The 23,793-nt window shown below is 39.3% G+C and overlaps 1 protein-coding gene across 2 annotated transcripts; it reads left to right on the top strand.

Annotated features, from left to right (window-relative positions):
- The first annotated feature begins 449 nt into the window (after positions 1 to 449).
- Positions 450 to 22,780, top strand: LOC140937495 (carbohydrate sulfotransferase 10-like). Of its 2 annotated transcripts, none has more exons than XM_073387054.1 (3): positions 450 to 739; positions 21,107 to 21,174; positions 21,838 to 22,780. In XM_073387054.1, exons 1-3 carry the CDS (start codon positions 652 to 654, stop codon positions 22,663 to 22,665), a joined length of 984 nt encoding a protein of 327 aa, XP_073243155.1. In that variant the 5' UTR covers positions 450 to 651; the 3' UTR covers positions 22,666 to 22,780. The 2 variants fall into 2 exon arrangements, with proteins under 2 accessions (XP_073243155.1, XP_073243154.1); XM_073387053.1 differs by lacking the exon at positions 450 to 739 and adding an exon at positions 11,698 to 11,983.
- The last annotated feature ends 1,013 nt before the right edge of the window (positions 22,781 to 23,793 follow it).

Below are 23,793 nucleotides of genomic sequence, written 5' to 3'. Positions count from 1 at the left end.
GTGACGATTGAGCTGGAGTTGGTGCGCGTGCGTTCGAGGAGGTCGGAGATTCGAAATACGAGAAGTTGCCAAAAAGTTGCCGAGCAACTTGTGGAAAGCCCTGTAAGCGACCCCTCAATTAAGTGTCAATAATGTTAATGTACTCCGAACGAAACCTGTACTTCCACACGAAACCTGGTATTTTGAAACCACACATATATATACATTTTTAAAAGATTGCTTTGTAGTGATTAAAAGATTATTGTTCAAGTAAATACGTGCAGTTAGGCTAGTTAAGGAAGCTCCGCTTTTGGGCTTCGATCTCAGATATGGTACAGACAATTTGAAATAACTTTGAATGGGCTCCTTGATAAACAGAGATAATAACGTACGCGTGGTACTGTGTTCCTGGCAAATAAGAGGTTTTGATACATCACTAAGCTTTATTTTCAAATAAACGCCGCCCCCAAACAAAGCGCGGCAAGAAGAAAAGTTGAATGAGCTCCGCTGCTTTTTTCGAGTAAATATCGTAAGGCACGTGATCAGAGTCAGTACTGCGCATGTGTGAAGGTAAAGAGAAATACCTTACAAACGATAAAGCAAAGCTGAGCAACAAACAAATGATCGACTGTTGAATATAAAACGACAAATTATCTTATTTTCATCTCTTTAATGGCTGTTCGACTTCGGAGAAATTTGTTTGTATCTCTGATCATTTTACTGATTCTGTTGGCCATGTACATGGTTGCTCTGTACCGAGGTAAGCTACCATTTTACCTTTTTCAAATTTCAATTCTTGTATATATCTTGACCGATAAAGGACAATGATTTTCGTTATTCGTTTGTTGGCGAACTAACTAACTTCAAAAATAGAAAAATGGTGCTTTCACTCCGCGCACTTTCCTTTCGTCAGATAAGTATGTGGCACGAATAACGTGTATCAAAACTGCTGCCACAGTTCACTACATAACTGAATCCTTCCTGCTTTTTTTTTCTAATTATTGTTCAGTTGAACGCTTCTTTAACCATTGGAACGCTCAACTAGACGAAGAAATACTTCAAACGAAGTGGATGTAAGTTGCTGCTCTGCAATTCGTTTCAATCACAATTTCCTCACAAAGAAAAATAATCCCCATCTCCTGCATTAATTTCAACTAGCCAGAGTTTTGAGCGCGATGAAATGGCTGTCTATTTAAGACTCCCGCTGTTACGTTTGTTACTTCTTTAGTGACCTCAAAGTTTTCCAAAAGAGTCAGTGTTCGACTTTTTATTTTTTATTTTTATTTTTTCACAGAAAGCCTTGAGTAATGAAAGTTTGAAACTCAGAAATTAAAATGTCTCGTTAAATAAATATGTTTTGCATTTTTCTCCTTTAAATGTGTTAAAAACTTTACTTAAATGGATACGACTGAAGGTGAATCAATCACTCTTGGTTTTACACATGATATAATGCTGCGATTATTTGGATAAGCAATATTCCTTTATTTGATATTATTAACAGAAAGGTTTTAATCACATATTCATTAGGCAACTGATATATATGGCCTTTTATGGCTAATTAACGTCAGAGATGTTTCATACAGAAGTTGTCCTTGGCAGCTCTCCCTGACGAAAAAACTTGCGTGTTAGCATTTTAACAAGGAGGGCTGAACACATTTATCAGGGTTAATATTTGCAGCGGTAATGACTCAACAAGGACTTGTCAAGGAAACGGCAAGGGCAGGCCAAGGATTTGTGGAAATTTAACGTCCGCTCGCCGATTTCATTATCGGCGCGGGCAATAATGATAACTATTGGTCAAGAAAAATTGCAGTTAAAGAGAGGCTTTATTTTAACTCGATAATAATTTTTATTTTTCATCTTCGTTGTCCCTGTAACTGACATTACTTCCTCCGTAGATGTTGAAAAGGTCAGGTTCTTGACCGAAGTAGATAAAACAGCAGGCATTGCTAAAACAGAACTCAAGGTAGGTTAAATCACGTCTTGTTATTACATGTGTTAATAGTATAGGAGAATGATGTTTATCTAGCCTGCGTATCAAAGGCGTTTCTGTGCGGTTTCGCGCGGCCAAAACCGAAAATTCCGTAACGGAAACGCTTGTTACGCAGGCTAATATTTATCTTTCACGATTTTATCCTCTCTGACAACCGTTTTGTTTGCGAGATCGTTTAATGTCTTTTAAATGGACTCGTGTCGACAAAGTCTCAACTATACTAAAGAATTAAGAGATGGAAAAGGTAATACGGACAGGCTGGAGTTGTAGGTAGAAGATTACGTTTCTGGGAAACTGCCAACCTACCCCTCCCCTAAGCCAACATTAACACTTAATTCTCACTTAGAGCAAAATGCTGGCTTAGGGGAGGGGTAGTTGGGCAGTTTCCCAGAAACGCTAAATGATCCGACTTTGTTTGCTTGTTTCATGTCCTGTTCAGCCTGTTTTGTGTAAAAACTGCACTTTATTTGAGTGTCCTTGTTGTATTTAAAGTACTAATTAGGGACACTACTTGCCGCCAGTTTACACGGTTTAAGCGCCCCTACCGACTAAGCTAATCCTGAATGTCCTGATTTCTAATCGCACCTTCTGGCTAAAGCTCTCACGTTAGTCAATCCACTTTTCAGATAGAGAATGATGATCACCTTTTGGAGCGGATTAAACAGAGACAAACTCAGCGACAGCAGCGACTCAGAGACTACTGTGAGAAGCACGCTTCAAGCAGAAATCGAAGCGATCAATACAATCATCCTATAATTGTTAACGATGAGTACAAAGTAATCTTCTGCTATATTCCCAAGGTGGCCTGCAGTCAATGGAAACGTGTCTTTCTTGCTCTTGATAACCGCATCGATGTGGATGATGTGCATAATGACAAAGATTATAAATTTTTCTTTAATGATTATTCGGACGAGGATATTACAGTGAGGCTAAAATCTTACTTTAAGTTTCTTTTTGTTCGCGAACCACTCGAGAGGCTTTTGTCAGCCTACAATAACAAGTTTGTAAACAACCAATGGCCTCGGAGAATAATTCAAAGGTATAAAACGAAAATTTTGGAAAGATACAAACAAGACGAACTTAGCTCTAACAGCTCCGACCAGGATCTTACTTTTAAGAAGTTCATTTATTATGTGAGTGATGTTGGATTTGATAGAGATGGACACTGGCGATCGTACGGCACAATTTGTCACCCGTGTGATATAGAGTACGATTTCATCGGTCATTTTGAGGACATGCCAGAAGAAGCACCTTATATCCTACGGCAAACAGGAATGGATCGGGCGGTGACCTTTCCTCCGTTTCTTACCCACAATACTACAAGTCAACTTCTTAAAAGCTATGCCCCGATACCCAAGGAGAAGATCGCTCAGCTGGGTAAGGCCTTTGAAGAAGACTTTGAAATGTTTAATTATGATTTCCCAGGGCCTCTATTCGATCTCATGCACGATTAAAAAGCCAGTATCTATAGCTAATACATATCTACGAGGAAAGTAATTCCGATTTTTAAATTAGAGGTCTTGGTCGGAATACTGTTAACGGGCAGATATTAGGGACGGACCATTAGAAAAGTGATGGGGCGGGGGGGTGGGGAATTTTCAGCTTGCACGAATTTTTTTTTTTCGCTCACTGCTTGTGCAGGAATTTTTTTTTTTTTCAGGTGAACCCCTCTGCACGAATTTTTTTTTCAGACAGATATTGCTTTTTTTTGAACAGTGAAATCTTGATTCATTATCTATGTTTTTGTGCTTTATAAGTTGTTCTACACTCACAACAGATCAAAGGATACAGGCCACTTTAACGCAAAATCTCTCGGAAATGTACACAAAATGAGAGAGGATGAAGCGACTTGGAGTGGACGGCTAATATTTATATTTTTATTATAAATTTTATATGTTGAAAAGTTTAATACTGAAACTGTTTATGGATAATTAAATGTATTTAATAATAATAATAATAATAATAATAATAATTTACATTTATATAGCGCAAACCTCTATATGAATATATTCGGTTGCGCTTTACGATATTGTTATATTAAATTTATGTTAAAGGTGACTAAAGCATGAGAAACCATTAAAAACTACGATAAAAAGTATTAAAAACTATTAAAAAAATAAATACATAAAATTAAAAAAATAAAAACCCTATAATAAAAGCCAACAATTAAATCCATTTAAAAGCTAAATTGAAAAAATGAGTTTTAACAGCAGTCTTAAAAAGTGTCCAATGTCTTCATGTTGCAAATTGCCGAAGGTAATGCATTCCAGGGATAAGGTGCAGCTGACTGGAATGCACGATCGCCAAGAGTTGGATGGGTCTTAATGCCTGGTAACTCTAGGAATATAGACTCATTTGACCTTAGAGAGTACCTGGATTGCTTTTTGATAGTAATGAAATCAATTAGATAATTAGGAACTTGACCATATAAGCACTTAAATGTCAAAAGTAGAATCTTAAACTTTATACGGTAACTTATTGGAAGCCAATGAAGGTGGAAAAGCAATAGTGTAACATGGCAGAATCTAGGTGTTCCGGTGACCAACCGAGCCGCGGCATTCTGTATCCGTTGGAGTTTCATGATATGTGAATTCGGGAGGCCATATAGTAGACTGTTACAATAATCTATTCTACTGGTGATAAAAGCATGAACTAATGATTCGGTGACTGAACGACTTAAATATTTCCTAATTCTACGCATGTTATAAAGATAATAGAAAGCGGATGAGCAAGTTTTGTTGATATGACTTAGCATACTGATTTTAGAATCAAACCAGGTTCCTAGGTTTCGAACTTCACAAGATGGAACAATTTGGGAGTCCCCAACCAATAAGGTAATAATGTTAGGGACTTTCTGAAGTTGTTGTCGTGTTCCAATCAGAAGACATTCTGTCTTATCGGAATTCAGTTTTAACTTATCCGAATGCATCCATTGACTAATATCAGCAATACATGATTCCATGGCAGTTATAGCAGCGGTCTCTTCCAGATCATTTCGTGATCTAAACGCGATGTACAGTTGCGTGTCATCTGCATAACAATGGGAATTAGGAAGATGTGATTCGACGATCTTATAAAGTTTGCTAGCATAGAGAGAAAACAATAATGGCCCGAGACAGCTGCCTTGTGGAACTCCAAATTTAAGATTAAAATTACTCGATAGAACTCCGTCTATATAGATGCGCTGGGTTCTGTTAGAAAGGTACGATTCAATCCAATTAAGTGCAGAGCCTGAAATTCCAAAACCAAGCTGGAGGCGATCTAAGAGAATCCGATGGTCCACGGTATCAAAATAATAAAATAATAATAAATCAAGAAGCACTAACAACGTGACCTTCTGATTTTCCATGTCCATCAGAATGTGATTCTTGACTTTAAGCAGGGCAGTTTCTGTGCTATGGTGCCGTCGATAGGCTGATTGCAATGAAGGAAAAAGATCATGCTCATTTAAGTAGGACTGAATCTGATCAGCTGCCACTCTTTCAGCCAATTTTGAAACAAAGGAAATATTGCTGATATGATATGTATTATAATACAGGATACACTGTATGTTGCAGGCAGACTGACTGCCAATGAAAACCATACTTTGTGGTTCTTAATTTTTGTTAAAAGTACCCGTGGTAGTGTTGCTGTTTATGTCGTTGACAGTTGAAGTTTTAACACTTACTACTACGTGTGAATGCTCTTTTTCATTGTATTATAGAATTCTTATTCAAGGCGGTAAGACCCATCTTCTAATTTTTATTGTGGGCACAAATAGTTTTATAGAATATTAACAAAGCTACCAAATTCTAATATTTATTTATTACAAATTCTATTTTATTATTTTTGTACAGTATACGGTGTACGTTGTAGGTACACTAGCTGCAATTTAAAATAAAAACAAGGTTCTAATTGCCTCCTTTCAATAAGAAGAAAGTGAATTTTTTTATTCATATTGTTCCTGGTAATATTGTTGATTTCTGAGACTCAGACTTTCTAAAAGAAACTCAGACTTTCTGCATGAATTTTTTTTCTTTACCTTCTTCTTTGCATGAATTTTTTTTTCTTGGCATTTTCCCCTGCAGGCGCTTATAAATAAAATGGGCGCAAGAAAGAACGGGGCTCTCGAGGGGAACACGCTCCCTCTCACGTCGCGCGCCCTTTTCTTTCTTGCGCCTATGTTACTTACAAGTGTCTGCTACGCTAGGCTCAGTCTCCAGCCGTGGGTGTTTCGATGCGCCCGCGGTACTCCCCACCAGGCTGGAGACTGGGACTCCTGCTACGTAGCCTACCTGAAATTGACTCGCTCGTGCATGGGACCTTTTGACATACTAAGTCATATGGGAATAAGAGAAAACATTTAATGAAGTAGACAGATACAGTAAATAGTTTATCTAGCGGAAAATCGGATAAACCTTTAAAAATGACAACAAATAATTTTGCTTAAACTCTACAATGTAATTTAGAAAAAAATCACCTAATAAAATCGTCTGATATACATGACAGTAAAACCACTATTCTTTTTAGTCCGTTTGTTTTCGCGACGGTTAACGTGACATCTTCGGTTATTTTTCAGATTAAGACAATTAGTAACACAACATTTGTTTGGCTCTGGTAAAAATAAGTATGATCCGCGATTCAGGGGATTATTGATGTATGTCCTGAAAAATTTCGACCCTTTAAACCTTTCTCCGATCAAACAGTGTCTCTAAACTAGAGAGTCCTAGTGCCTCCCGATAGGTGACATGCGGCGAGACAATTCTCATAGCGGGCTTCTGCAAGCCCTCCAGTAGAAAAGTATGAAACGGCAAACTGATTCTAACGGCAAGGCGATCAAGAAGTAAACAAATGAATAAAACAAAAACTATATATTTAAACCTATTTAAGTTTTATTGTACTGATCCATGTCTACAACTGGGAGATCCGGCACCACTCATTGGCTTGTTACTGTGAACTTGCTGATATTTTATATATTTTAGCCCTCCAGTAGCCTGGGACCAGGCTCTGTAGTGGGGAAAAAAGCCCAAAAACAGGGTGAGTGGAAAGCTATGTGCATTTCCACTATAAACAAATCTCTACTTTTTAGCGAATGCTTTCTAGAAAGAAAGACTAGGTAGAGTTAGCCTGTGCCAGGCTCTCAGATAGTATAGTGGGAACGTATTAAAACGAGTAAAGCGAAAATAAGACGCGCACGACTGAACGACTTTCCACCACCATCTCGGAGCCTGGAACAGGCTAAGGTAGAGTAGGAAATTATGTATGGGTAAAGACCAACGTCGTGGTGGCGTGACGAAGGAAGCGTAGTAGTCTCCTCTGCCCTTACCACCTTAGCCTGCGTGGCAGGCACCCCTTCCTGGCACATCTTACTTCTAAGAAAACAGCTTAAGCGAATTCAAGTGTTTTCTCTGAACCCCGAGATTTATTCGTATAGTGATTGGAGGCAGCGTAGTAGAGAAGAGATGTGTTACGTCACGTTACCAAGGGAGCCAAATTTCTGGATAAAAACGGTTTAAGCAACGACGACGGCGACGGCAACGAAAACGGCAAAAAAGCGATGGTTTATATGAGCAAAACCATTCCTTATCATAGGAAATTAACGAGAATTTCCAAAATTCCCATTAATTTTAGTCGCGTTCATTTCCGTAAACGTCAATTTCCGCGACGTTAATTAAGTGTAGCGTTGATTTCGCGACCTTAATTTCCATGTTTTTTGACCCCAAATTCCCAATACACTTCTGACGTTCTCGAGTCCTAAGAAAGAGGAGTACTTTATGAGGGTGAAGATCCCCCAGCAACAGTAAAACTGTGAAGAACTTGAAGTGGCCAGATTTCTTTGCTTAACGTTTAAGGAAAGAACCACGAACAAAGTTTCCGTTTCGCATTTTACGTTTAATCTTCGTTGCTGTTGTCTCAGCAAGTTTTGTTTCTTTGTTCACGTCGAGTTAATTTCCTTCATTTTGAAATGTTACCCTCTCTTTCGCGAGTTAATTTCATTTATTCAAAAGTCGTTTATAACATAGCGCGCGTGCTTGCCCTATATAAGTCCTATTGAGCCGCTATGAACAAAATCTTTATTTACGCACGCCCGTGCGTAAATAAGATGACGTGAGCATTTTTTTTATCTGGCTGCAAAGTACAGTTGTTATCTTTTAAGCTGCAGTGCAGTGCAGTTTTCCTTCTCTTTAAAATATGGACGAAACCAGCGAAAAACTGCCCAATTTTTGTATCGGCATTGACCTTTTAGGTCCTGATCCAACAAGCAGCAAAAACAAAGCCGAATTAAAAAAACTCGCAAGTTGCGCGTTTCGCAAATTTGTCTGGAAGAGCAGCTGCAGCAAATTTTGGCCAAAAGACATTCACTGGGAACAGAACAGACACCAACTGGTCATCAACAACATTTAAGGGTAAAATTTCCGTTTTTATTGATGTTTTTAACTTTGTTACGCACTTTTGTTATCTCCGAACAATCCGACTGAAGCAGGAAAATTTCTCTCGCAATAACAACACAAATTACACAAGAAGACATAAATTTATTACTCACAAAAACAACTGCTGCCAGGTCTTCTCAAGAAGCCGTAATGACCAGCCAATGCTCGTAAATGAATATAAGTTTAAAGAAGGATGACAGTCGTCTTCGCTAAAAACATGTTTTCTGGATTTCGCCGAGCAAAACGTAAAAAGGTTTTCAGCAAATCCATACCATACTCCACGACTTCTTACGAACATGTTGGTATTTTAACTTTAGGTGAACTTTGAGGTGATTAGAGGAAATTAACACTCCATGAAATTAAGGTATTAGAAATTAACGCTACTTAAATTAACGCGAATTTAGTAGAAATTAAGAATTTGTTCATGCTTAGCGTGCGTATATCGAGTTATGGATGCACGCGGGAAGTTTGGAGAGCACTCAAGAAGCTAGAGTTGCACTCGGCTAACGCCTCGTGCAACTCTTACGCATCTTTCGTGCTCTCCAAACTTCCCGCGTGCATCCATAACTCGATATACGCACGCTAAGCATGAACAAATTCTTAATTTCTACTAAATTCGCGTTAATTTAAGTAGCGTTAATTTCTAATACCTTAATTTCATGGAGTGTTAATTTCCTCTAATAGGGTAACTTTGCACGTGCATCACGCGTATTGTACAATTCTTAGCTGTCATTGCTCGACGGTGACATGAAACGTTCTAATCAATTTATGGAGTAGGTGAACACAACACAAAAATTTTCCTTTTGTTTCTTAACTAAGATATGGTTCTTTTCGATTCAATCCCAGAAAATTTCGCCAACACTTGGCAAATTAAACGAAGTTGAATAAGATCAATGAAGTTTGAAAAAGTGCAAATTCACGTTTTTGGTTGGTGGTCATCCAGATTTTGCTACCATGGCAACGTGACGTAAAGGCTTCTCCTTTCTGCTGGGGAGTCTTCACGCTTAAAATGAGTATAAATCTACACGTAGTGACGTTTTCTTGTTATCGCCGTGTCACGGGTGTATCCCTTGCTTGGGCACAATCTGGTGCACAGGGCCTACCCAAGAGCTCCCCAGAGAGCTTGCTCGCAGGCTAGATACGTACATCCCATGTGGGAAATCGTTAGATGATGATGATGATGATGATGATACCTTTATTTGCCAATCTGTAATAGTGGTTAAGAGCCACTAAGTGGGGACACTAAAATAACTTTAAAAGAATAAATAAATAAATAAATTACTTACTTTCTTACTTAATTAATTGATTAAAAAAACAGATTGTTAATGGAATGGAAGCTTCTTTCACGCTATCAGGAACAGAGCTCCATAATCTGAGCATAGTGAAGTCAAAGGTAGGCGCCACCACTGCATCCTTGGTTCTTGCCGATCTCTTTGCTAAGGTCTGGAATCTTTTAGGGATTCCCACAGATTGTAGTATTCGCCTAATACACAAGATTCCGAAGAAGGGGGCCTCAACAATTGTAACAACTGTGGCGAGGCATAACACCTCTCTCCATTTCAGCTCATTTCCAGCAAGGTATTCTGCAGAACATTTCTCAAAATGAATGATAGTGCCATAGATCCAAAGTTGAGACCCGAACAGACTAGATTTCTTAAAGGCCGAGGCTGCAGAGTTGGAAATTTTCCTCTCCAGAACATCACTGAACAGTGCATTGAATGGAATGTTCCCTTGTTTACCAACTTCATTGTCTTTGAGAAAGCATTCGACAGTGTGGGCATACGGACTACCACCTTAGATTGTTACCATTACAAGGAAATTTTATGAACTCTTCGAATGCAGCTGTGTTATCTTAGGGAATTCTGTGCCAGAGTCATTTCCCATCAAGTCTGGAGTACAACAGAGTTTTATTCTCTCTCCAATCTTGTTTCTAGTTGCCATAGACTAGGTGAAACAACCTCAGACCGTCCCCGTGGAATCCAGTGGACCTTGGTCTCACATTTAGAAGAACATGACTCTGCCGATGATCTGGCAGACATGTCAGCCACTCAGCCATCTCAGGCAAAAATGCAACCTACAAAACAATTTTGCAAAGCAAACTGGTCTGCTCATTATCGTTACAAAGACCCAGGTGATTTACTGATGTCAATACCCCTACAGCACTCCCAATCACCATCAGTGGAAAGGAACTACTGAGCTGGATTGCATTGACCATTTCACTTATCTCGATAGCCTTATTAGTAGTCACAATGGTGCCCATAAAGACACCAAGGCTCGCCTTATTAAAGCCAGAAGTGCTTTCAGACGATTCCGCAACATCTGATAGTCTAAGATCAGGCTTTAAAGCAGTATTGGTAAGGCTGTTCTTTTGAAAGTGCTGGAGAGTAAAGAAAAGGAAGAGGAGAGGAACAGTGATGATTGAGCTGGAATTGGTATGCGTGCGTTAAGGGAGGTCGAAGGCTGGAAATACGAGAAGTTGCCAAAAAATTGCCGAGCAACTTGTGGAAAGCCCCGTAAGCGGCCCCTCAATTAAGTGTCAATAATGTTAATGTACTCCGAGTGTAAGGTCCCTTCCACACGAAACCTGATATTTTGAAACCACGCATACATATAAATTTTTTACAAGATTGCTTTGTAGTGAGTTAAAGTTTATTGTTTCAAGTAAACACGTGCAGTTAGGCTAGTTAAGGAAGCGCCGCTTTTGGGCTTCGATCTCAAATATGTACAGACAATTTGAATTAACTTTGAATGGGCTCCTTGCTAAACAGAGATATTAGGGCCATTTATGCGAGGAAAAATAAGACGCGTCTTACATAACACGCGTCTTAAATAAGTCGCGAACTGCACCATTTATACGAGCATCTCTTATCTAAGACAAGAACAGCTCGTATAAATGGTTCGCGTCTTATTTCTGTTCTTGACTCGTTTTTATGTGAATGTCGCCCGTAGCAACGGCAATCCAACGTGGCGCGCCAAAAATTTACGCATGCGTACTATGCGTTCGCGTCTTATGTAAGACGTGAAGGTCATTTATACGTCATTTTCCTCGTCTTAGCTAAGACGCGTCTTATCTAAGAACAGGTGTTAAGGGCTGTTCTAAAATAAGACGCGTCTTAGATAAGCCGCGTCTTATTTTAGACGAAATGTGCCGTTTATACGGAAAGTTCGCGTCTTATTTAAGACTCGTCATATGTAGGACGCGTCTTAGTTTTCCTCGTATAAATGGCCCTAATAACGTACGCGTGGTACTGTGTTACTGGCAAATAGGAGGTTTTGAATAAGCTTTGTTTCCAAATAAACACCGCCCCCAAACAAAGCGCGGCAAGAAGAAAAGTTCAATGAGATCCTCTGCTTTCTTCGAGTAAATATCGTAAGGCACGTGATCAGAGTCAGTACTGCGCATGTGTGAAGGTAAAGAGAAATACCTTACAAACGATAAAGCAAAGCTGAGCAACAAGCAAATGATCAACTGTTGAATATAAACCGACAAAGTATCTTATTTTCATTTCTTTAATGGCTGTTCCACTTCGGAGAAATTTGTTTGTATCTCTGATCATTTTACTGATTCTGCTGACCATGTACATGGTTGCTCTGTACCGAGGTAAGCTACCATTTAACCTTTTTCAAATTTCAATCCTTGTATATATCTTGACCGATAAAGGACACTTTTGCTCGTTATTTGTTTGTTGGCTAACTAATTAACTTAAAAAATAGAAAAATGGTACTTTCACTCCGCGCACTTTCCTTTCGTCAGATAAGTATGCGGCATGAATTACGTGTATCAAAACTGCTGCCACAGTTCACTACACTGCACGAAAATTGGATTTATACCAAATTTACTCAGGGCAAATTTGGTGCAAAAAAGTGTAAACTAAGGTTAAATAAAGGGCAAAGATCATAAATACCGCATTTGCCCTAAAATTTACACCCTCATATAAACTGATAAGCAAATGCGGTATTTACCATCTTTGCTTTTCATTTCCCCCTAGCTTGGCCTTTTTTTGCACCATATTTACACTGAGTAAATTTGTGTAAATCCAATTTTTCATGCAGTGCTACATAACTGAATCCTTCCTGCGTTTTTTTTTCTAATTAATGTTCAGTTGAACCCTTCTTTAACCATTTGGAACGCTCAACTGGACGAAGAAATATGTCAAACGTAACGCATGTAACTTGCTCCTCTGCAATACGTTTCTATCAAAATTTGCTCACAAAGAAAAATAATCAGAGTTTCTAGCGATGAAATGACTGTCTATTGGAGACTCCCGCCGTTATGTTTGTTACTTCTTTTTTACCTTTAGGTTTTCCAAAAGATCTAGAGTCAGTATCCTAGTTTTTATTTTTATTTTTTTGTTTTACTGAAAGCCTTGGGTAATGAAAGTTTGAAGCTCAAAAATTAAAAGGTCTCGTTAAATAAATATGTTTTGCATTTTTTCTCCTTTAAATATGTTAAAACCTTTACTTAAATGGTTACGACTGAAGGTGAATCAATCACTCTTGGTTTTACACATGATATAATGCTGCGATTATTTGGATAAGCAATATTCCTTTGTTAGATATTATTAACAGAAAGGTTTTAATCACATATTCATTAGGCAACTGATATATATGGCCTTTTATGGCTAATTAACGTCAGAGATGTTTCCTATAGAAGTTGTCCTTGGCAGTTTCTTGTCAAGACTGAAAACTTGGCAGGGTTGATATTTGCCAGCAGTAATGACTCAACAAGGACTCTTGTCAAGGAAACGCCAAGGGAAGGCCAAGGATTTGTCGGCGCGGGCAATAATGATAACTATTGGTCAAGAAAAATTGCAGTTAAAGAGAGGCTTTATTTTAACTCGATCGTAATTTTTCTTTTTCATCGTTGTTGTCCCTGTAACTTTCATTACTTCCTCTATAGAAGTTGAAGTGGTCAGGTTCCTGCCCGAAGTAGATAAAACAGCAGGCATTGCTAAAAAAGAACTCAAGGTAGGTTAAATCACGTCGTGTTATTACAGGTGTTAGTAATATAGGAGAATGACTTTTATCTAGCCTGCATAGCAAAGGCGTTTCTGTGCGGTTTCGCGCGGCCAAAACCGAAAATCCGTAACGGAAACGCTTGCTACGCAGGCAAATATTTATCTGTCACGATTTTATCCTCTCTAACAATCGTTTTGTTTGCGAGATCGTTTAATGTCTTTTAAATGGACTCGTGTCAAAAAAGTCTCAACTATACTAAAGAATTAAGAGATGGGAAAGGTAGTACGGACCTGCCAGGGACGTAGGTAGAAGATTACGTTTCTTTGAAACTGCCCACCTACCCCTCCCCTAAGCCAACATTAACACTTACTTCTCACTTAAAGCAAAATGCTGGCTTAGGGGAGGGGTAGGTCGGCAGTTTCTCAGAAACGTAAAATGTTTTGCTTGTTTCACGTCCTGTTTAGCCTGTTTGTGTAAAAAATGCACTTTATTTGAGTGCCAATGTTGCATTTAAAGTACTAATTAGGGACACTACTTGCCGCCAGTTTACACGGTTTAAGCACTCCTACCGACTAAGCTAATCCTGAATGTCCTGATTTCTAATCGAACCTTTTGGCTAAAGTTCTCACGTTAGTCAATCCACTTTTCAGATAGAGAAGGATGATCACCTTTTGGAGCGGATTAAACAGAGACAAACTGAGCGACAGCAGCGACTCAGAGACTACTGTGAGAAGCACGCTTCAAGCAGAAATCGAAGCGATCAATACAATCATCCTATAATTGTTAACGATGAGTACAAAGTAATCTTCTGCTATATTCCCAAGGTGGCCTGCAGTCAATGGAAACGTGTCTTTCTTGCTCTTGATAACCGCATCGATGTGGATGATGTGCATAATGACAAACATTATAAATCTCTCTTTAATGATTATTCGGACGAGGATATTAAAGTGAGGCTAAAATCTTACTTTAAGTTTGTATTTGTTCGCGAACCACTCGAGAGGCTTTTGTCAGCCTACAATAACAAGTTTGTAAACAACCAATGGCCTTGGACGAGGATTCAAAGTTATCAAACGAAAATTTTGGAAAGATACAAACAAGATGAACTTAGCTCCAATAGTTCTGACCAGGATCTTACCTTTAAGAAGTTCATTTATTATGTGAGTGATGTTGGGTTTGATAGAGATGCACACTGGCGATCGTACGGCCCACTTTGTCACCCGTGTAATATAGAGTACGATTTCATCGGTCATTTTGAGGACATGCCAGAAGAAGCACCTTATATCCTACGGCAAACAGGAATGGATCGGGCGGTGACCTTTCCTCCGTTTCATACCCACAATACTACAAGTCAACTTCTTAAAAGCTATGCCCCGATACCCAAGGAGAAGATCGCTCAGCTGGGTAAGGCCTTTGAAGAAGACTTTGAAATGTTTAATTACGATTTTCCAGGGCCTCTATCCGATCTCATGCACGATTAAAAAGCCAGTATCTATAGCAAATACATATCTACGAGGAAAGTAATTCCGATTTTTTTTTCTTTCTTGCGCCCATGTTACTTACGAGTGTCTGCTACGCTAGGCACAGTCTCCAGCCGTGGGTGTTTCGATGCACCCGCGGTACTCCCCACCAGGCTGGAGACTGGGACTCCTGCTACGTAGCCTACCTGAAATTGACTCGCTCGTGCATGGGGCCTTTTGACATACTAAGTGATATGGGAATAAGAGAAAACATTTAATGAAGTAGACAGATACAGTAAATAGTTTATCTAGCGGTAAATAGAATAAAACTTTAAAAATGGCAACAAATAATTTTGCTTAAACTCTACAATGTAATCTAGAAAAAAATCACCTAATAAAATCGTCTGATATACATGACGGTAAAAACCACTATTCTTTTTGGTTCGTTTGTTTTGGCGACGGTTAACGTGACATCTTCGGTTATTTCTTAGATTATCGAAGATTAAGACAATTACTAACACAACATTTGTTTGGCTCTGGTAAAAATAAGTATGATCCGCGATTCAGGGGATTATTGATGTATGTCCTGAAACATTTCGACCCTTTAAACCTTTCTCCGATCAAACAGTGTCTCTAAACTAGAGAGTCCTAGTGCCTCCCGATAGGTGACATGCGGAGAGACAATTCTCATAGCGGGCTTCTGCAAGCCCTCCAGTAGAAAAGTATGAAACGGCAAACTGATTCTAACGGCAAGGCGATCAAGAAGTAAAAAAAATGAATAAAACAAAAACTATATATTTAAACCTATTTAAGTTTAATTGTACTGATCCATGTCTACAACTGGGAGATCCGGCACCACTCATTGGCTCGTTACTGTGGACTTGCTGATGTTTTATATATTTTAGCCCTCCAGTAGCCTGAGACCAGGCTCTGTAGTGGGGAAAAAAGGCCGAAAACAGGGTGAGGGGAAAGCTATGTGCATTTCCACTATAAACAAATCTCTACTTTTTAGCGAATGCTTTCTAGAAAGACAGACTAGGTAGAGTAGGAAATTATGTATGGGCGAAGACCAACGTCGTGGTGGCGTGACGGGGGAAGCGTAGTAGTCTCCTCTGCCCTTACCACCTTAGCCTGCGTGGCAGGTACCCCTTCCTGGCACATCTTACTTCTAAGAAAACAGCTTAAGCGAATTCAAGTGTTTTCTCAGAACCCCGAGATTTATTCGTATAGTGATTGGAGGCAGCGTAGTAGAGAAGAGATGTGTTACGTCACGTTACCAAGGGAGCCAAATTTCTGGATAAAAACGGTTTAAGCAACGACGACGGCGACGGCAACGAAAGCGGCAAAAAAGCGATGGTTTATATGAGCAAAACCATTCTTTATCATAGGAAATTAACACGAATTTCCAAAATTCCCATTAATTTTAGTCGCGTTAATTTCCGTAAACGTCAATTTCCGCGACGTTAATTAAGTGTAGCGTTGATTTCGCGACCTTAATTTCCATGTTTTTTGACCCCAAATTCCCAATACACTTCTGACGTTCTCGAGTCCTAAGAAAGAGGAGTACTTTATGAGGGTGAAGATCCCCCAGCAACAGTAAAACTGTGAAGAACTTGAAGTGGCCAGATTTCTTTGCTTAACGTTTAAGGAAAGAACCACGAACAAAGTTTCCGTTTCGCATTTTACGTTTAATCTTCGTTGCTGTTGTCTCAGCAAGTTTTGTTTCTTTGTTCACGTCGAGTTAATTTCCTTCATTTTGAAATGTTACCCTCTCTTTCGCGAGTTAATTTCATTTATTCAAAAGTCGTTTTCTACTAAATTCGCGTTAATTTAAGTGGCGTTAATTTCTAATACCTTAATTTCATGGAGTGTTAATTTCCTCTAATAGGGTAACTTTGCACGTGCATCACGCGTATTGTACAATTCTTAGCTGTCATTGCTCGACGGTGACACGAAACGTTCTAATCAATTTATGGAGTAGGTGAACACAACACAAAAATTTTCCTTTTGTTTCTTAACTAAGATATGGTTCTTTTCGATTCAACCCCAGAAAATGTCGCCAACACTTGGCAAATTAAACGAAGTTGAATAAGATCAAAGAAGTTTGAAAAAGTGCAAATTCACGTTTTTGGTTGGTGGTCATCCAGATTTTGCTACCATGGCAACGTGACGTAACGGCTTCTCCTTTTCTACTGGGGAGTCTTCACGTTTAACATGAGTATAAATCTACACGTAGCGACGTTTTCTTGTTGTCGCCGTGTCACGGGTGTATCCTTTGTTTGAGCGCAATCTTGTGCACAGGGCCTACCCAAGAGCTCCCCAGAGAGCTTGCTCGCAGGCTAGATACGTACATCCCATGTGGGAAATCGTTAGATGATGATGATGATGATGATGATGATACCTTTATTTGCCAATCTGTAATAGTGGTTAAGAGCCACTAAGTGGGGACACTAAAATAACTTTAAAAGAATAAATACATAAATTACTTACTTACTTAATTAATTAATTAATTAATTAAAAAAACAGATTGTTAATGGAATGGAAGCTTCTTTCACGCTATCAGGAACAGAGCTCCATAACCTGAGCATAGTGAAGTCAAAGGTAGGCTACACCACTGCATCCTTGGTTCTTGCCGATCTCTTTTAGGGATTCCTATAGATTGTAGTATTCGCCTAATACACAAGATTCCGAAGAAGAGGGCCTCAACAATTGTAACAGCTGTGGCGAGGCATAACACCTCTCTCCATTTCAGCTCATTCCCAGCAAGGTATTCTGCAGAACATTTCTCAAAATGATTGATAGTGCCATAGATCCAAAGTTGAGACCCGAACAGACTAGATTTCGTAAAGGCCGAGGCTGCATAGTCGGAGATTTTCCTCACCAGAACATCTCTGAACAGTGCATTGAATGGAATGTTCCCTTGTTTACCAACTTCATCGTGTTTGAGAAAGCATTCGACAGTGTGGAAGATCTTAAGGGCATACGGACTACCACCTTAGATTGTTACCATCAGAAGGACATTTTATGAACTCTTCGAATGCAGCTGTGTTATCTTAGAGAATTCTGTGCCAGAGTCATTTCCCATCAAGTCTGGAGTACAACAGAGTTTTATTCTCTCTACAATCTTGTTTCTAGTAGCCATAGACTGGGTGAAACAACCTCAGACCGTCCCCGGGGAATCGAGTGGACCTTGGTCACACATTTAGAAGAACATGACTCTGCCGATGATCTGGCAGACATGTCAGCCACTCAGCCATCTCAGGCAAAAATGCAACCGACAAAACAATTTTGCAAAGCAAACCGGTCTGCTCATTATCGTTACAAAGACCCAGGTGATTTACTGATGTCAATACCCCTACAGCACTCCCAATCACCATCAGTGGAAAGGAACTACTGAGCTGGATTGCATTGACCATTTCACTTATCTCGAAAGCCTTATTAGTAATGACAATGGTGCCCATGAAGACACCAAGGCTCGCCTTATTAAAGCCAGAAGTGCTTTCGGTCGATTCCGCAACGTCTGGAAGTCTAAGATCAGGCTTTAAAGCAGCATTGGTAAGGCTGTTCTTTTGAAAGTGCTGGAGAGTAAAGAAAGGAGATATGAGAAAGAGCTACCTCAGTAAGATTCGCGATAACTACTGAGCCAACAAGATCACTGATAAGGAACGGCATAAGAACTGGGACAGTATTAAATCAAGAACCACAGACTGTAATGGCTTGGTCATGTCCTAAGGATACCCAGTGACAGGATACCCAAAGGTGCCCTGAGATTGGCCCCAACTACGAAGAGGAACAGTGATGATTGAGCTGGAGTTGGTGCGCGTGCGTTCGAGGAGGTCGAAGGCTCGAAATACGAGAAGTTGCCAAAACGTTGCCGAGCAACTTTTGGAAAGCCCTGTAAGCGGCCCCTCAATTAAGTGTCAATTATGTTAATGTACTCCGAGTGTAAGGTCCCCTCCACACGAAACCTGATATTTTGAAACCACACATACATACACATTTTTTACAAGGTTGCTTTGTACTGATTTCAAGTTTATTGTTTCAAGTAAATACGTGCAGTTAGGCTAGTTGAAGCTCCGCTGTTGGGCTTCGATCTCAAATATGGTACAGACAATTTGAAATAACTTTGAATGGGCTCCTTGCTAAACAGAGATATTAGGGCCATTTATGCGAGGAAAAATAAGACGCGTCTTACATAACACGCGTCTTAAATAAGTCGCGAACTGCACCATTTATACGAGCATCTCTTATCTAAGACAAGAACAGCTCGTATAAATGGTTCGCGTCTTATTTCTGTTCTTGACTCGTTTTTATGTGAATGTCGCCCGTAGCAACGGCAATCCAACGTGGCGCGCCAAAAATTTACGCATGCGTACTATGCGTTCGCGTCTTATGTGAAGGTCATTTATACGTCATTTTCCTCGTCTTAGCTAAGACGCGTCTTATCTAAGAACAGGTGTTAAGGGCTGTTCTAAAATAAGACGCGTCTTAGTTAAGCCGCGTCTTATTTTAGACGAAATGTGCCGTTTATACGGAAAGTTCGCGTCTTATTTAAGACTCGTCATATGTAGGACGCGTCTTAGTTTTCCTCGTATAAATGGCCCTAATAACGTACGCGTGGTACTGTGTTACTGGCAAATAGGAGGTTTTGAATAAGCTTTGTTTCCAAATAAACACCGCCTCCAAACAAAGCGCGGCAAGAAGAAAAGTTCAATGAGATCCTCTGCTTTCTTCGAGTAAATATCGTAAGGCACGTGATCAGAGTCAGTACTGCGCATGTGTGAAGGTAAAGAGAAATACCTTACAAACGATAAAGCAAAGCTGAGCAACAAAAAAATGATCAACTGTTGAATATAAACCGACAAAGTATCTTATTTTCATTTCTTTAATGGCTGTTCCACTTCGGAGAAATTTGTTTGTTTTCATTTTACTGATTCTGCTGACCATGTACATGGTTGTTCTGTACTGAGGTAAGCTACCATTTAACCTTTTTCAACTTTCAATTCTTTTATATATCTTTACCGATAGAGGACACTTTTGTTCGTTATTCGTTTGTTGGCTAACTAACTAACTTCAAAAATAGAAAAATGGTGCTTTCACTCCGCGCACTTTCCTTTCGTCAGATAAGTATGCGGCATGAATTACGTGTATCAAAACTGCTGCCACAGTTCACTACACTGCACGAAAATTGGATTTACACCAAATTTACTCAGGGCAAATTTGGTGCAAAAAAGTGTAAACTAAGGTTAAATAAAGGGCAAAGATCATAAATACCGCATTTGCCCTAAAATTTACACCCTCATATAAACTAGCAAGCAAATGCGGTATTTACCATCTTTGCTTTTAATTTCCCCTTAGCTTGCCCTTTTCTTGCACCATATTTATACTGAGTAAATTTGTGTAAATCCAATTTTTCATGCAGTGCTACATAACTGAATCCTTCCTGCGTTTTTTTTTTTTTCTAATTAATGTTCAGTTGAACCCTTCTTTAACCATTTGGAACGCTCAACTGGACGAAGAAATATGTCAAACGTAACGCATGTAACTTGCTCCTCTGCAATACGTTTCTATCAAAATTTCCTCACAAAGAAAAATAATCGCCATCTCCTGCATTAACTTCAAACTAGCCAGAGTTTCTAGCGATGAAATGACTGTCTATGGGAGACTCCCGCCGTTATGTTTGTTACTTCTTTTATACCTTAAGGTTTTCCAAAAGAGTCAGTGTCCTACTTTTTATTTTTTATTTTTATTTTTTTGTTTTACTGAAAGCCTTGGGTAATGAAAGTTTGAAACTCAGAAATTAAAATGTCTCGTTAAATAAATATGTTTTGCATTTTTTCTCCTTTAAATGTGTTAAAACCTTTACTTAAATGGTTACTACTGAAGGTGAATCAACCACCCTTGGTTTTACACATGATATAATGCTGCGATTATTTGGATAAGCAATATTCCTTTGTTAGATATTATTAACAGAAAATTTTTAATCACATATTCATTAGGCAACTGATATATATGGCCTTTTATGGCTAATTAACGTCAGAGATGTTTCCTACAGAAGTTGTCCTTGGCAGCTCCTTGTCAAGACTGAAAACTTAATTGTCAGGGTTGATATTTGCCAGCAGTAATGATTCAACGAGGACTCTTGTCAAGGAAACGCCAAGGGCAGGCCAAGGATTTGTCGGCGCGGGCAATAATGATAACTATTGGTCAAGAAAAATTTTAATTAAAGAGAGGCTTTATTTTAACTCGATAGTAATTTTTATTTTTCATCTTTGTTGTCCCTGCAACTTACATTACTTCCTCCATAGATGTTGAAGTGGTCAGGTTCTTGCCCGAAGTAGATAAAACAGCAGGCATTGCTAAAAAAGAACTCAAGGTAGGTTAAATCACGTCGTGTTATTACAGGTGTTAATAGTATAGGAGAATGATGTTTATCTAGCCTGCATAGCAAAGGCGTTTCTGTGCGGTTTCGCTCGGCCAAAACCGAAAATTCCGTAACGGAAAAGCTTGCTACGCAGGCTAATATTTATCTGTCACGATTTTATCCTCTCTAACAATCGTTTTGTTTGCGAGATCCTTTAATGTCTTTAAATGGACTCGTGTCGACAAAGTCTCAACTATACTAAAGAATTAAGAGATGGGTAAGGTAGTACGGACCGGCCAGAGTTGTAGGAAGAAGACTTTGTGGATCATTCAGTACGTTTCCGGGAAACTGCCCTCCTACCCCTCCCCTAAGCCAACATTAACACTTACTTCACACTTAGGGCAAAATGTTGGCTTAGGGGAGGGGTAGGTGGGCAGTTTCCCAGAAACGTAAAATGGTTTGCTTGTTTCATGTCCTGTTCAGCCTGTTTGTGTAAAAAATGCACTTTACTTCAGTGTCAATGTTGTATTTAAAAATAAAGTACTAATTAGGGACACTACTTGCCGCCAGTTTACACGGTTTAAGCGCCCCTACAGACTAAGCTAATCCTGAATGTCCTGATTTCTAATCGAACCTTCTGGCTAAAGCTCTCACGTTAGTCAATCCACTTTTCAGATAGAGAAGGATGATCACCTTTTGGAGCGGATTAAACAGAGACAAAGTGAGCGACAGCAGCTACTCAGAGACTACTGTGAGAAGCACTCTTCAAGCAGAATTCGAAGCGATCAATACCATCATCCTATAATTGTTAACGATGAGTACAAAGTAATCTTCTGCTATATTCCCAAAGTGGCCTGCAGTCAATGGAAACGTGTCTTTCTTGCTCTTGATAACTGCATCGATGTGGATGATGTGCATAATAACAAACATTATAAATCTCTCTTTAATGATTATTCGGACGAGGATATTAAAGTGAGGCTAAAATCTTACTTTAAGTTTCTTTTTGTTCGCGAACCACTCGAGAGGCTTTTGTCAGCCTACAATAACAAGTTTGTAAACAACCAATGGCCTTGGACGAGGATTCAAAGTTTTAAAACGAAAATTTTGGAAAGATACAAACAAGATGAACTTAGCTCCAATAGTTCTGACCAGGATCTTACTTTTAAGAATTTCATTTATTATGTGAGTGATGTTGGTTTTGATAGAGATGCACACTGGCGATCGTACGGCACAACTTGTCACCCGTGTGATATAGAGTACGATTTCATCGGTCATTTTGAGGACATGCCAGAAGAAGCACCTTATATCCTACGGCAAACAGGAATGGATCGGGCGGTGACCTTTCCTCCGTTTCATACCCACAATACTACAAGTCATCTTCTTAAAAGCTATGCCCCGATACCCAAGGAGAAGATCGCTCAGCTGGGTAAGGCCTTTGAAGAAGACTTTGAAATGTTTAATTACGATTTCCCAGGGCCTCTATCCGATCTCATGCACGATTAAAAAGCCAGTATCTATAGCAAATACATATCTACGAGGAAAGTAATTCCGATTTTTTTTTCTTTCTTGCGCCCATGTTACTTACAAGTGTCTGCTACGCTAGGGTCAGTCTCCAGCCGTGGGTGTTTCGATGCGCCCGCGGTACTCCCCACCAGGCTGGAGACTGGGACTCCTGCTACGTAGCCTACCTGAAATTGACTCGTTCGTGCATTGGTCGTTTTGACATACTAAGTGATATGGGAATAAGAGAAAACAGTTAATGAAGTAGACAGATACAGTAAATAGTTTATCTAGCGGTAAATTGGATAAACCTTTAAAAATGACAACAAATAATTTTGCTTAAACTCTACAATGTAATCTAGAAAAAAATCACCTAATAAAATCGTCTGATATACATAACTGAAAAATCACTATTCTTTTTAGTCCGTTTGTTGTTTTGGCGACGGTTAACGTGACATCTTCGGTTATTTTTCAGATTAAGACAATTAGTAACACAACATTTGTTTGGCTCTGGTAAAAATAAGTATGATCCGCGATTCAGGGGATTATTGATGTATGTCCTGAAACATTTCGACCCTTTAAACCTTTCTCCGATCAAACAGTGTCTCTAAACTAGAGAGTCGTAGTGTCTCCCGACAGGTGACATGCGGCGAGACAATTCTCATAGCGGGCTTCTGCGAGCCCTCCAGTAGAAAAGTATGAAACGGCAAACTGATTCTAACGGCAAGAAGATTGCAAATGAATAAAACAAAAACTATATATTTAAACCTATTTAAGTTTTATTGTACTGATCCATGTCTACAACTGGGAGATCCGGCACCACTCATTGGCTTGTTACTGTGAACTTGCTGATATTTTATATATTTTAGCCCTCCAGTAGCCTGCGACCAGGCTCTGTAGTGGGGAAAAAAGGCCGAAAACAGGGTGAGGGGAAAGCTATGTGCATTTCCACTATAAACAAATCTCTACTTTTTAGCGAATGCTTTCTAGAAAGAAAGACTAGGTAGAGTTAGCCTGTGCCAGGCTCTCAGATAGTATAGTGGGAACGTATTAAAACGAGTAAAGCGAAAATAAGACGCGCACGACTGAACGACTTTCCACCACCATCTCGGAGCCTGGAACAGGCTAAGG

This window comes from Porites lutea, chromosome 5, assembly GCF_958299795.1.
Source record: "Porites lutea chromosome 5, jaPorLute2.1, whole genome shotgun sequence".
Taxonomy (NCBI): Eukaryota; Metazoa; Cnidaria; class Anthozoa; order Scleractinia; family Poritidae; genus Porites; species Porites lutea.
The sequence above is the reverse complement of the archived record's forward strand: the minus strand, read 5'-3'. Positions and strand labels throughout refer to the sequence as shown.